The sequence below is a fragment of the Leucopleurus acutus genome (genome assembly GCF_964270905.1).
Source record: "Leucopleurus acutus genome assembly, chromosome: 4".
In the NCBI taxonomy this organism is placed as follows: domain Eukaryota; kingdom Metazoa; phylum Chordata; class Mammalia; order Artiodactyla; family Delphinidae; genus Leucopleurus; species Leucopleurus acutus.
The window spans coordinates 65,568,952-65,582,392 of record NC_139146.1 but is presented as its reverse complement, the minus strand read 5'-3'; the positions used below and the strand labels follow the sequence as shown (position 1 = coordinate 65,582,392).

Sequence of the window (13,441 nt, the reverse complement as noted above, 5' to 3'; positions counted from 1 at the left end):
TGAACCTCCTGCATTACGGAGATAAGATAAAACACACAAATAGCTGGGAAAACCAGACTCTTTAATCAGTGCAAAGCCAGATGGAGCCCAGAGCGAGAACAAGGTGCCATCGCCTCCCCCCGTTCACTTCCACTAGCCTCCTTTGCTTTCAGTTACTGCTAACTGGTGATGCCAAAGACTAAGGTGCTAAGAAAAATCCCATACAAACCACCACAACTTGCATCTTGAAAGCATCACACTCTATTTCTCAATTGCATATGAGATAATTCACACTACGGAAACATAAATTATAGCAGAGCCAATTGCATTTGCTCAGAACACCAGGGGTCCATGCCGGGTAAGGGGTCGGAGAGTGGAGCTGCGACCAGGAGGTACCAGATGTGTGAGCCAAGAGAAGCACCATTGCGAGGGGCATCATTTAAGGGCCCTGGAGCCACATCGGATCAGAGTCCTGACCAACTTGCCTGCCAGTCTTAACATGACTAAAACTTACTGGAACAGGCACAGTAAAGACCCTTGAACTGGTTCGGTGGGCAACAGATATGTGTTACACAAGGACTGAATAGGATGACAAATGTAGAGCAGCCAGCAGGAACACACACTAGCAACACATGCTTTTCTTCCTCCTGTTAGTAATAATTTCTGTTCCAGGACTACTTGAACACAGATGGGGAGCCAGGTCTCAACCAGAGGGAAAGAGATTGGTGAACAGAAAGGAAGTAAAAATAGTTCCACCCATCGGCTATGGTTTATTCTGCTCCTGGAATGGTTTTTCATCATAGTTGTAACCATTCGCCTGCCAAAATGTATCTTTTTAAAAGCAATGAGAGGGCTCCAGTTCCACAGAATGTGCTCAGGAATCACAGAGATGGAACTGTTTCCTAGCAACTAACAGTACCATGCGCACAGAAGATGCCCACTAAACAGCTGCTAAGGGAAAGAGGAAGCCAGAGGGAGGGCAGGTCACCTGCTTGCTTAGATGGTTGGGATCATGAGCCTTTCAGAAGTTTTGCTTTTCCTTCTAGAGCATAGCAGTCACCAGCCCAAGCTCAAGCTCTGGAACAAAACTGCCTGGATTCAAACCCCAGCTCTGCCACTTATTAACTATGTGACTTCAGGCAAATCAATGAACACTTCTGTACTCCAGTTTTCCCGTCATGTATTGATAAAATGGGCATAAAATGGTGCTTACCTGAGAAGCACCTTATCTGCTGGGCACAGTGCTAGGTTATTACATTACATTACATTACATTATATAGTAACTCAAGCACCGAGACTAGCAATGCCACATGATAAGTGCTCTAGAAGTGTGTTAACTATTATTATTTTTATTTGTCACTGAACTAGCTACCTTATCACCACATTATCACATTCCGTCAATTCTTGCAACACGATGAATCAGGCCTCCACTTGTCACCCACCCCTCCTATTTATGACATCTTGCAAGGTTCCTGAGGAAACAGGCGGCAACCACGTCTGTTGGTCGATAACAACATTCAGCTCCACAAGCTCCTTTTTTAATTTTCTGTAGGAAAGGCAGAGAGGATGCCATTTCTCAGTGTTTCCACTGGGTCATGACAATGAACGGTCATAGCCATAGTCACTTATTAATACCAGCTGCTGGTCATTAGTTTTTACGGGGTATTGTCCTTTTAAAAATACCTATCTGATAAGAGCTCATACAGATGACCACTCCAGTAAAATTCCTCCGTGCTTTTTCTTGAGCTAGATCCTACAGCAGGGGAGAGAGAGGAGCCTGACTGAGAAAGAGGGGGTGAGAGTCCCGAGGAGCCTGACTGATCGGTTGAGGTGGGGAGAGAAAGAGGGGGTGACAGTCCCGGGGCAGAATGCTGGGGAGCATGTTTATTTAAAGAAAGGTGATGTCTGCTCTCCAGCCCTGCAGACAGAAATGCCAAGTGCAGTGAGCCCTGTACCAGTCCAACCTGAGGGGAAGGGTGGCCTCCTAAATAATTCCTTCAACTGATATCACCTACCTAAGAGCCAAGAGTGGAATCACTTTCCAAGTGTCCAATCACTGACTGTCTCCAGGCAACTGTTGGGTAAACTGCTTTTTTTAATCAGTCTTTAAAAAAAAAAAAAAATGTGCTTCCTGTCAGGGCAGCAACAGAGTCTATTTTCTCTGCCACGGCAGAGTCCAAGTGCCAATCAGGCAATCATAGCTGGGCACAAGCTCACTGGGAAATCTCTCGGGCAGCAGGGAATATGGCTGTGAGGCCCTAATGGGGAGCAAAGTGAATAAATTGAAGAGGAGTGAGACGATCGCTAAGAACCCAGACCTTGGCCACAAGAGCTGTGGGGTTTATCAAAGTAGGTAGACCCCAAGCAACCATATATTCATTACAATGAAATATGACAATTTTCTAACAGAGGTGAATTCTAAATGTCCGGTGTGCACAGAAAAGGATTAGTGGGCTTAAAGGAATCAGCGAGTCTGCCTCAGAGGCAGTCATATTTAAGCCCTGTCTGGAAGGATCTGTCCCTGGAGAAGTGGAGAAGGGGCACTCCAGGGTGCCCCTACCTCAACCACCATTCTCCCCTTTCTCCTAAGGAACAGAACCCAGATTATTACATGGAAACATTACACCCTCCCCTGCAATCAGGAGTGGCTATGTTACTGAAATTCTGGGCAATAAAATGGAACCAGAAGTGTCAGGAAGACTTTTCTAAAAGACATCTTATAAGGAAAAGATGCACTCTTCATTTTCCCTTCCTCCCTCTTGCTTCCTGGAAAGGTGACGTGATGATGAATCTCTAGCAGCCATGTTGGACCACGAGGAAGGGGATCTAGTGGTAAAAGACACCTAAGTCACAGAGTTTACAATTTCTGGGGCTCCCAGATGACATGTGACTTTATTAGTTTATAAAGCACCTTCTTTCAGAGGAATTTGGGAGACAAGTTCCCAAATCAAAGGACATCTGTGGGTCACGACCCGAAGTCTCACACAAAATTGCTCTGCTTACTCACTGAAAAGTAGGCAGGTTTCTTGCAGCCCCTTCTCACTTCAGAGTGGAATGCAGCGTCTACAGCCCCTATTCTGTGTTAAGAATTTTAATCCCAGAGTCCAAGCTTAAATGTAAATCCCAAAGTTCTCTCTGCCATTTCTCCTAGAAGAGGGTCTCTTGATTAATTGTGCCTTGGTCCTAAGTGGGATGTAGACCATCACGCAAACCCCACTCTAAGTGGCCGGCAAGAATATTTGAGAATTTCTGACTCAGCTCCCTTCTCCACCCCCCCCCTTACATACACACCTTCAGCACACCTGGAAAACTATAAGAGCATAAAAGCATGTGTTGTGTGTACACATAAGCTCTTATCTCAATAAATTAGCATCAGTCTAATTCCCTTGCTCAGTACCCTTCACTGGTCTCAGCTTAAATATTACTTTCACTATGAGTCCTTGTCTGCCTAAAGTTCTTTTCTCTTAAGTCCCCCATTCTTTGTTGTCATAGCAATTATCCCAATTCGTTATCATGAATTTCTTGTTTAAGCTCTACCTCACACACACCACAACTACACTGTGCATCTCCTGTGAGCAGGATTATGTTTATTTTGTTCGCCACCTGACCTTGGTTCTCAGCACTATGCCTGGTATATGGTTGGAGCTTAGTTAACACTTTTCAGGAAACGAATATTAAAATTTGTTTAAAACACTTTCACACATTAATGCTTATTTTCACCATTAATGCTGACTTTTAGTGTTTACACTGAAGTGAACTTATAAGTGAGTGACAGCCAAGCATCCCAAATAATTATTTTCGTACCTTAAACCATTTGACTGAGCCTATCCTAGCCTTCATTCAGTTTCCCATTAGAATAAAATAATTGTTTGAATATCATTTTTTAAAATATTTCTTAGGAGAGGAAAAGAGAGCCGTCTACTCCACAATAAATAACTTCAATTCCTCACTTAGTGTCCCACTTGGTAAAAAATAAGGCTGAGGACTTCTTTATAACAGTACTGGGATGTAAAAATTTTAAAAAGCCCTTCTGCCCTTGACCTTTATAAAAAACAAAAACAAGTGTAGGTCTATTCTTACATGGTCTCCTAATGGGCTATTTAGGAATAGAAGGGTGGGGCACATCCCTAACTTCTAAGGTTGACCAGGAGGCCGAGCTCCCTCCTACAATGGCTGTAGCTGTCACAGTCAGAATGCAGAGCTGTGGAAACATGGAGTTTTCTCAGCCTAACCAATATTTTATCCTTAAGGTCCCAGCATAAATAAAAGGATACAGTTTTGCTGATAGTATAAGTTTAGTGAGAAAAGGTGGCAGCCAAGATATTCCTTAGGTGCATGTTTTATGACTACGTCACCTTGTTTTTTTCCCCTTATGCCAAAGTTAATTCCCTGAGATTCGATGGCCACCCCATCAGGGTTAGCTACATGAGGACATCTCTTTGGGATTATTGTTTTCAACACTGCAAACATGGAATTTTACCACAGCAGAGCTGAACTCCATGACATCATTCTTCTTTGCAAAGAGAGATATAACATCTCCCCATGTCCAGGCAGAAGTCTTTCCAATATTCCATCATTCTTTTTATAAGGACTATTTTTTTTCAAGGACTATTTTTTTTTCCTGTATCTTCTAGTAACCCTCTAATTTAGGCTCTTTTTATATTTCTCAATTACTTAAAAATAAAGTTCTGTTATCCTTTCCTTTCCTCACTTGACTGCACTGAAGTCCTCCTTTTTCCCACTCTACCCTCCCACCACACACACAAAAAGATCCTATCCGATACCTTTCCTTTGCTTCAAAAGTAAACACACACACATCCTTGGGAACAAATGAGGGGAAATACTATACAATTGTATTGCACAGTTTTCTAAATCACAGAAGAGTGAACTGGGCTTCAAAAAAATTAAAAACTCTAGCTCCAATGAAAGTAGTTTAGTCAAAAATCCACTAATGTTAAAAAAAAAGTTTCACTATCGCTATTAAAGTAGAAAAAAAAAATCAACCAGTGTTGAGCGATTCAGTCCTTAACCGTGAAAATAAAGGCCGAAATGACTAGGGTTAGACTGGAATGTAGGTGACAGGGATGCTGACTACAGCCAAGATTCCCAGAAGTCACAGAGCTACTTTGTTTAGACCCTTCAGTTCTTCAGGATGGGACCGGGATACCTGCAGGAGAGGCCGCCAATCTCCTCTCTTGGAAGGACCTGCCTCTCGGCCGACCTCAACAACAAAACTGTTCCCAGGTGAGCTCCTGTCCAAACAGGAGAACTCTCAGGTAAGAGAGAAGGAGCTGTGGCAAAGGCCTCAGACAGATGTGCCGACAGCACTTAAACACATCAGCATGGGGAAGAGACAGCCCTTTGCACCCCTAGCCTTTTGTGTTTTGGAGCACAAGACAGATCACACAGGTAGTAGGTCTTTACTCAAACTCTCTGGGGAAGGTAAAGTATGGAACTTTACCTCAACTACTCAACTTCTCCAACAGAAAATGCTAAAGCACACATGGACTATTATGCATTTATGCATCCCCATATGGAACAGCCATTGGAGGTAAAACTGTAACAAGAGAGCCACAGTCCCTAATATCACAAACATAAAATATTCTAGAATATCTGTCCTCTTAAGTAATCGTATGTTAAGGAATCAGCAAGCTTTTTAAAAATTTTTTAAACTACTTACTTATTGGCCATTTGCCCTAAAAAAAACTTCAGTGGAGTGCCTGGGAGCTGTAACAACAGGAGACAGAAACCGGAAGCTAGCAACTCTGAACTACAGACAATGCCATTGCCCAGTTCCGCCTTAGCAAAGTGAGGTGTGAAGGCAGCCAGCAAAGGCGCAGAGCCTGAGGGCCTTGGGAGCACCACCTACCTGGTGTCCCGCCCCTCCCCCACCCAATGTAAGGTCTGTCCCAGTGAGGACAGCCCCTCAGTCCTGGCAGCAGAAAGGTACAAACTGTGAAGAAAAACAAACTAGGGAGCCATAGCTTCTGAAATCCACATCATGACTCAGAAAAAAGGCAGGGGTGGGGAGAACCTCTGCACAGTCAGAGGGACAGAAAGCTCAGTCCTTACAGAAATTTTCACACATGGTCCTAAATGTAGGAAGCACTGTAAGGGATATGATCCTGCAATCCCACTCCTGGATATATATCTGGAGAAAAACATAATTCGAAAAGACACATGCACCCCAATGTTCGTAGCAGCACTATTTACAATAGCCAAGACGTGGAAGCAAACTAAACATCCATTGACAGATGAATGGATAAAGAAGATGTGGTGCATATATACAATGGAATATTACTCAGCCATTAAAAAAGAAGGAAATAATGCCATTTGCAGTAACATGGATGGACCTAGAGATTATATACTAAGTGAAGTAAGTCAGAGAAAGACAAATATCATATGATATGGCTTATATGTGGAATCTAATAAAAGGATACAAATGAACTTATTTACAAAACAGAAATAGACTCACAGACAGAAAACAAACTTATGGTTACCAAAAGGGAGGGGGGGGAAGAGGGATAAATCAGGAGTTTGGGATGAAAATGTACACACTACTATGTTTAAAATAGATAACCAACAAGGACCTACTGTATAGCACAGGGAACTATACTCAATATCTTGTAAAAACCTATAAGGGAAGAGGATGTAAAAAAAAAAAATATATATATATATATATATATGTTTTTATATATATGTATAACTGAATCACTTTACTGTACACCTGAAACAAATACAACATTGTAAATCAACTATATTTCAATAAAAATAATAATTAAAAAAAAAAGATAACAAGAGCTTCCAAGTTAGACAGCCTGGGTTTCGAATCCTGACTCTAAGCAGTACTTCCTGACTAGGAGACCCTGAGCAAGTGTCCTAATTCCTGGAAGCCACAATGTCTTCAGCTGTAAATTTTGGATATCTGGGTACATATATTTGTAGACGTTAAGAAAGGATGCTTTCGATTAAAGTCCTAGTTTTGCCACTTACTCGTGACTTTGGGGAAGATATTTTCTCACCTGTAAATGGGGATAATAACAGTACTTACTTCTAAGGGATTAATGAGTTTTTCACCCTGTGCCTGACACATAGTAAGTACTCAATAAATATCAGCTATTATCACCATGAGTCCTGGTTTCATCACCATCCTTATCATTATCATGTTACCCCTAGCTATGACACTTTTAAGTTTCAGGATAGTCCTAAGCAAAAAGAGAAGTTTCCAGGCCAATTGCCAGGAGCTGCCTGGTCCCACCTAGCACCAACTTCCACTCATAGAATCACCGGCCAGCTGTTCACATCATGGCTCCATTGTCATCCATCAATAGAGAGCCGGGGACCCAGAGATCCAGTTGCTGGGGAACACACACCCCACTCTACCGCCCTCTTGGTGGCCAGAGCTCAGTCTGCTCATTTGGAGCTTGCCTGATGCAAACTTGGTTTCCAGGGAGATGCTGGGACCAGAAGAGCCAGTCCCACCTCCCACTCCACTTCCCCTTTCCCCAAATCTGTGGGACCTCACTGTTCTCCTACCACGTGACAGCATTGTGTCATAGCAGCCCTTGTATACAAACAAGCCAGACTATTTAAATGTCACTGTGAGAATGATGCTGCCTGCTCTCATTTCCATATCTATTCAGACCACCACTCCTTTCTGGAGCTAGCCAGAAAAGTTTTTCTTCCTCTTCCCTAGCTCTCCATGCAGAGTAGAGAACCATATGCAAAGTTAAATCTTTGTTGTAGTAAAATGATGTAAGAGTCATCAAGTCCTGACAGAGAAGGAGAATTAGAATGACTATATAACTCATGGCATATGTTCATTCATCATTACATCGCAAATGTCGTATGTTCCTGGCCACCAAAAGCTACATTCTCAAAGGCTACAGATAAATTCTCCCAACTGCCAAACAATACAATAGCTTTCAGTCTTGGAGAGCTAAGGTACCCTCGGTGCTTTTAATCTTCAAAAGCAGGTCCCAGTTGAATAAGAAAACAATTCTATGTGAGCGGGGAGTGGGGGAGATGACCCAAAATGATGAACTGATCCCTCCCAGTACTAGTTCCCACTCATGTGAAATACGGATTAGGTCACAAATGAGATTATATGCAGCACCAAGCCCCACAGGCATGCTATGATTAAAGTTAAAGGAGTCCAGAAACGTCTCAAGTTGAGAAGTAAGGCTGAGTTGGGTTGAAATTTCCAACCCCTCCCTAAAGGCCTGGCAACTTGCTCCAAATCACAACTGAAACTGAGTTGAAGCAACATCTGTTTCTCCAGAAAGTGTTTGGCATTGCAGAGGAGAACTACAGATTAGAACAGATAAACACTCTTGTGGGTGGAGAAGCAAAGGGGAAGGGGGAGACCAAGAAAATTAGAATCATCTACCTGCTAACATAGTCTTGTAACTCAATAACTACCATCACAGGGGGGCGGGGGGGGGAGGGAAAGATGAAAAAGAAGAGAGGAAGGAGGAAGGAAAATAAATGGGGGACTTATTCTTCTTCTACAGGGAGTTGACACAACGTCAATGAACAAAACACTGCTACACTGGAGTTGAATATTCAGACAACCACCATTTGTTTAACGATTTAATGTTGGATTGTGTGCAAGAAGAGAGGAATTGAGCATTCTGCTTGGAGTTTGGTTAACAAAGACTATGCGTTAAACTTAAATTGTCAACACAGTATTGAGGAATAATTTTCTAAACCTTATTGGACCATCAGGATCATCTTATCAGTTGGTATTACTGGTTTTCCTCTGATGCCTAAATCTCTTTTAACTCAAGTCAGAATAACACACAACACCTACTTAACTTCTAGTCCAGGTATCTGGAGCTAATAAGGTAAGACAATAGAATTAGGTCAGTAGACAACTGAATTATATTTTTTACACTAAAAAACTCAGGGTTCTGAAGATTTTCTTCCAAAATCAGCTGCAGTTGTTATTAACAACAATAGAAACAACAACAATAATAGCAATAACAGTATTAATAAAGATAGCAGTGGTAATAGTAGCAGTACTATAGTAGTAATGGTAGTAGTGATATTAATAGCAGTAGTAATATAATGGCAATAATAATAACGATCACTACTTAAGCGGCACTTCCTAAATGCTGCGTACTATTCTAAGCATCTTAAATGTATTAACTTATTTCATTCTCACAGCACCCCTTGGAGGTAGGTAAGCTACTATTAGTACCCCTGTTTTACAGATGCTTTGAACAATATCTCTTTGTTATTTTTGTTGTTGTTAACGACTAGCGCTAGCTTTCAAAGAAACTATTTAGAACCAAAAGGAGAGGAAATACAGCCTGTCCAATGTCACACAGCTAGAAGGCAATACACCTGGGATTCCAACCCAGGCTGCCCAGCCCCAAAGCCTGACCTCTAACCGCTGTGCTGCACTCACTGCCCCTCTGCTTTGGAAGGCCTTCTAGAAAAGGAATGTGGAAGGAAATTAGGCCCCTGCCTGCTGGTAGCCAGAGTTAATACGTGAAGTTTGCGTTTCCTTCAGGAGTCTCCCCAAAGCCACATAAAGACACGTAGCCTGCTCCGACGGCTATAAAAAGTCGCTGGAAGTGTTATGGAACTGTTCCCACCTGGCCTGTGACCTCCGTCAGGACTTTCACCTTTGCCAGCCAAGGCAGAAGCTGGGGGTGGGGTGAGATGGGGGCATGGTTCCCAGGCCACCGTTTCCTGCCCAGTAACACAGCCCTCAAACAGCCAAGACTGCAGGCTGAGAGCAATTCCTCACTAACAAGTTATCTCCTGGAGCTTGTTCCCTGAGCCTTTATTAAGAATGAACAGTTTTCTCACCAATCCATGACTCAACGAAGACCAGGGACTGAAGAGGAGAGAAAAACTGCAAAGTTTGTTTATTAACCTGCTGCACCCAAGGGAACATTTTTCTGAAAGGGTGAAATTCCTGACTACTCAAAAGAAAAAGGAAGAAAAAAAAAAAGGCTGTGGGAAATTTAATCACCAACTGAACAAAAGTGAAAAACAAAGCCCTACCAATGAGGATGTTGCCGAAGACAACGGGGCCCCTAAAGGAGATGCAATTGTCTCGAGATAACAGTCCCCCTGGGAACTCGGCTCACACTAAGTACTACATTATTGCTATATTAGCCGAGGAATCTTTGTTCACTGGGCAACTGCGCGCAGAACCATCTGTTACTGCTCCTGGGTTCCCCCGGTTTGCAGACGCGGCATTTACATTTCAAGAGGAATCTCCGGGAAGGAAGAGGGACGGTCTCTATCTCTCCCCGGAGCAAACACCTTTTTATACAGCCTGGGAGGGGAAGCTCTCCTTTCCGTGAAACCCAACTCCGCGATTGAAAGGAGATAGGCCGCTTCAATAATGCACACGCACAGCGCCACGACTGCTTCGTCCTAAAGCCACGCACTGCCCGTTACGGCTTTCACATTCTCGAATTGGTAGATCTGGTAAAGCACCCAGAACAATGCCCAACTGTCTATAGGGCCCAATGGCGCTCTGCTTTCTTAAGGAAGCCCTTCTTGTTTTTAAACCTGTGGAACCAGGACAAAAGCTGATATTCTGCACTGCGTAATATTTAGCTTGAGATATACCACCACTTAAAAACAGACTGTGACCTGGGCTGAAGAAGATGTTTTAGATCGTAATCTAAGTGGGGGCTAGAGTACTATATACCTAGGTGAAAATTCATGGAGGTGTGCACTTGAGATGTGTGCACTTTCCTATGTGCAAATGATCCCACAATACATTTTTTTAAGTATAGTATGTATGCCCGTGTTACTCACAATTAAGGAAATGGGGAATACACCGCTTGCCTTCAAGAACCGTAGAGTGCTCTGCTCTTACACCCTCCCCTCATCACCATCCACATCCAAAATCTCTCCTGAGAATTTTAAAGTTCAAGAACATGAAAAACACAGCTCTCCAACTCTCAACCAAGCCAGTGACTACAAATGTTTCCTGTATGTCCTGTGAGCCCAAGTATGCTGCACAGAGAAAGCACCTGTCACAGCCCAAGCCGTGCCAGCCACATCTCACAAATAAAAAGCCAAGGTCTTTTTTCTCATCTGCTCATTAGCCATCAAATTATGAGAGACACGACTGGGGCTTTTAGCAATAGAGCCTCGAGTTTATTCTTCTGTTTCTTTAACCCTATTTTTAAATAGATCTTTCTAAACTTTGCCTGACACTCTTGCTTGTATGAAGCAGGTTAACCCTGTAAGGTGCAGGCCTGTGGCTGGAGCAATTACAGCGGCATTAAGTGAGGGTGGTTTCTCCAGGCATCTCAGCAGATTTAAATCTGTACCATCGTAGCTCTGTTACCCCAGCAGCAACAAGGGTGTCACTAAGTGACAGTCTGAGTACTAAGAGGCTTCACCATTGCTGGATCATGACTTAGCGGTACATTTCTTCCTTTGAACTACCAGGGAGGGAGAGCTGCCTGTCCCTGAGGAAAAGAGGGTCAAATTCGCCTTCCACTAAGCCTCAAGAAAGGCCGCCAGCCGCAAAACAGAGGCTCACTGCACGGATCATAATGGGTCACCTTTCCCCGCTCGCACCCTCCTAGCGTCCTGACCCCCGCAGACACTTCATTTCGGGAGCGCAGGGCCACCAAGCTGCATCTACAGATAAACATCGAGAATCAGGATCGCCCAGCGAGCGCTTCCTGGACTGAGTCGAGAGCTCCAGTGATTTCCCTGGCCTGCCACCGAGTCATTTAAGAAGTGAAATATGCCAACGGGGCCGGGTACCCAGCACCTGGGAGCCCGTCCCACCGCCTCTGCGATGGAGTGGGAGCTGCCAGTGGCTGGGCAACGTCTCTGCGGATGGCGCATTCTCAGGTGGGTCTTGCAGGCTCCCCGGCCCTCTGCGCTGTGCCAGCCTCACACCTGACCCAGTGCCAGGAATACAGCCAGAGGCTCCGGTGGGTATGCGCTTCCGTGGAGACACGCACAACTCCGCCCGGGAAGGGCGGGGAGGGGGAGCCAACGGGTGGAGGAAGGACTGGGAGCAGGACCCCCGACATGCTGCGTCGGCAAGGACTCCAGGGGCTCGCGCATAACGAGGCTTTGCGGCGCTTCTGCTCGCACTGCGCTTCCTTTGGCAGCGCCTGGAAGCAGCAGCAGCTGAGATTTGCGCGGCTGACGGGCAGGAAGGATGGAGGCTCAGGGGACCGTTTCCTGCCCCCCACAGGCACAGCTAGACCGCAGTGTCCCCCCTTCGCGCCCACCCTCACCCGAGACGCCAGTGCCAAAGAGTCAGGGGGTCGCAGCTCGCTCGAGGCCCTGACGGGTGCCCCGGAGCAGCTGGCAAAAGAAAGTGGGGGGAGGCGAGGCTGGACCTGTCGTCAGTGTGTGTGCGGGTCGGTGGCTCCGGGCTGCCCCTGCAAAGCCCCCCGCCAGCCGCGGGCACCTACCTCGATCCACTTCTGCGCCTCGGAGAACGCGGGCTCGGGGGGCGGCTCAGGCTGCAGCGGCTGAAGAGCTTCCAGACCGAGAGCGGCACAAGCCATTTGCGAAGCCCCGCGTCTACTCAAGCGCTGGGCCGCCGGGATGAGGACGGCCGCCGCCGCCGCCGCCGCAGGAGCGCGCTCCCCGCCCCTTCCCGCCCGCCCTCCCGCTCTCCTCCCCTGCCCGCCCCTCCCCCGCGCGGCGCAGGTCCCGGAGGAGAGCCGCGCTGCAGCCGAGGACGCCGCCGCAGCTGTTCCCAGCGCCGCCCGGCTCGGCCGCGCCGTGAGTCCCCGCGGGAGCGAGCGCGGAGGCGCCAGGAGCTCCCTCCCTCCCCACCTCCTCTGCCCGCTCCACCCACCCCCTCCGGGGCGGGGGTGTCAGCCACCAACTAAAAATAACCGAGAGTGAGCACTGGGTATCTCCCTCCCTGCCCACGACGCGACTGGGAGAGGGACTCGGGCAGCCGCCCCGCACGTCCCCGCGCCGCGCCGGCTGCGGAGGGGCAAGCGGGTCGGGCCGCACGTGGGAGACGCGCGGCGAGCCGGGCGCACGCGTCCCGGGGGAGCCCGCGCTGCCGCAGCCTAGCAGTGGCCGCCCGCACCTGCTGTCCCCCACTCACGGCCGCAGAAGTGGGGGGCAAGAGGCGCAGCCCTCTGACCCGATGCCAGGGATGTTCAGTCACCTGATCTTTTCGTAAGGAAAAAAAAAAAAAGATAAACGACCCTTATAAACTTTTTTCTCTGCGGGCAAGCTACCTATGTCCCAGTGTGTTGATTGATTTAACTCATCTTTATTGTGCACCTACTATGCGCTGGGGACACAGAGATGAAAAAAGGGAAGGGAAGGGGAGGGAAGAACTGGAAGGTCCAGCCCTCAAAATAATTACATTCTAGAGGGAATGGGGTAAAACAAAAGAAGGTAATGGTGGAGAGTGATATATGCTAAGAAGATAAGAGAGAAAAGATCGGCTATGACCTGGGAAGAGAGTATTGGCTAACTTCGGACTGCCTCT

At 46.2% G+C, this 13,441-nt stretch overlaps 1 protein-coding gene across 1 annotated transcript in view; it reads right to left on the bottom strand.

The window, feature by feature from the left end:
- Positions 1-12,530, bottom strand: part of LIMCH1 (LIM and calponin homology domains 1) — a 341,811-nt gene extending 329,281 nt beyond the window's left edge. Inside the window, 1 exon segment of the mRNA XM_082838854.1 lies at positions 12,396-12,530. Within this exon segment, the coding sequence (XP_082694980.1) occupies positions 12,396-12,491 (96 nt within the window). The 5' untranslated portion in view covers positions 12,492-12,530.
- Between the last annotated feature and the right edge of the window lie 911 nt (positions 12,531-13,441).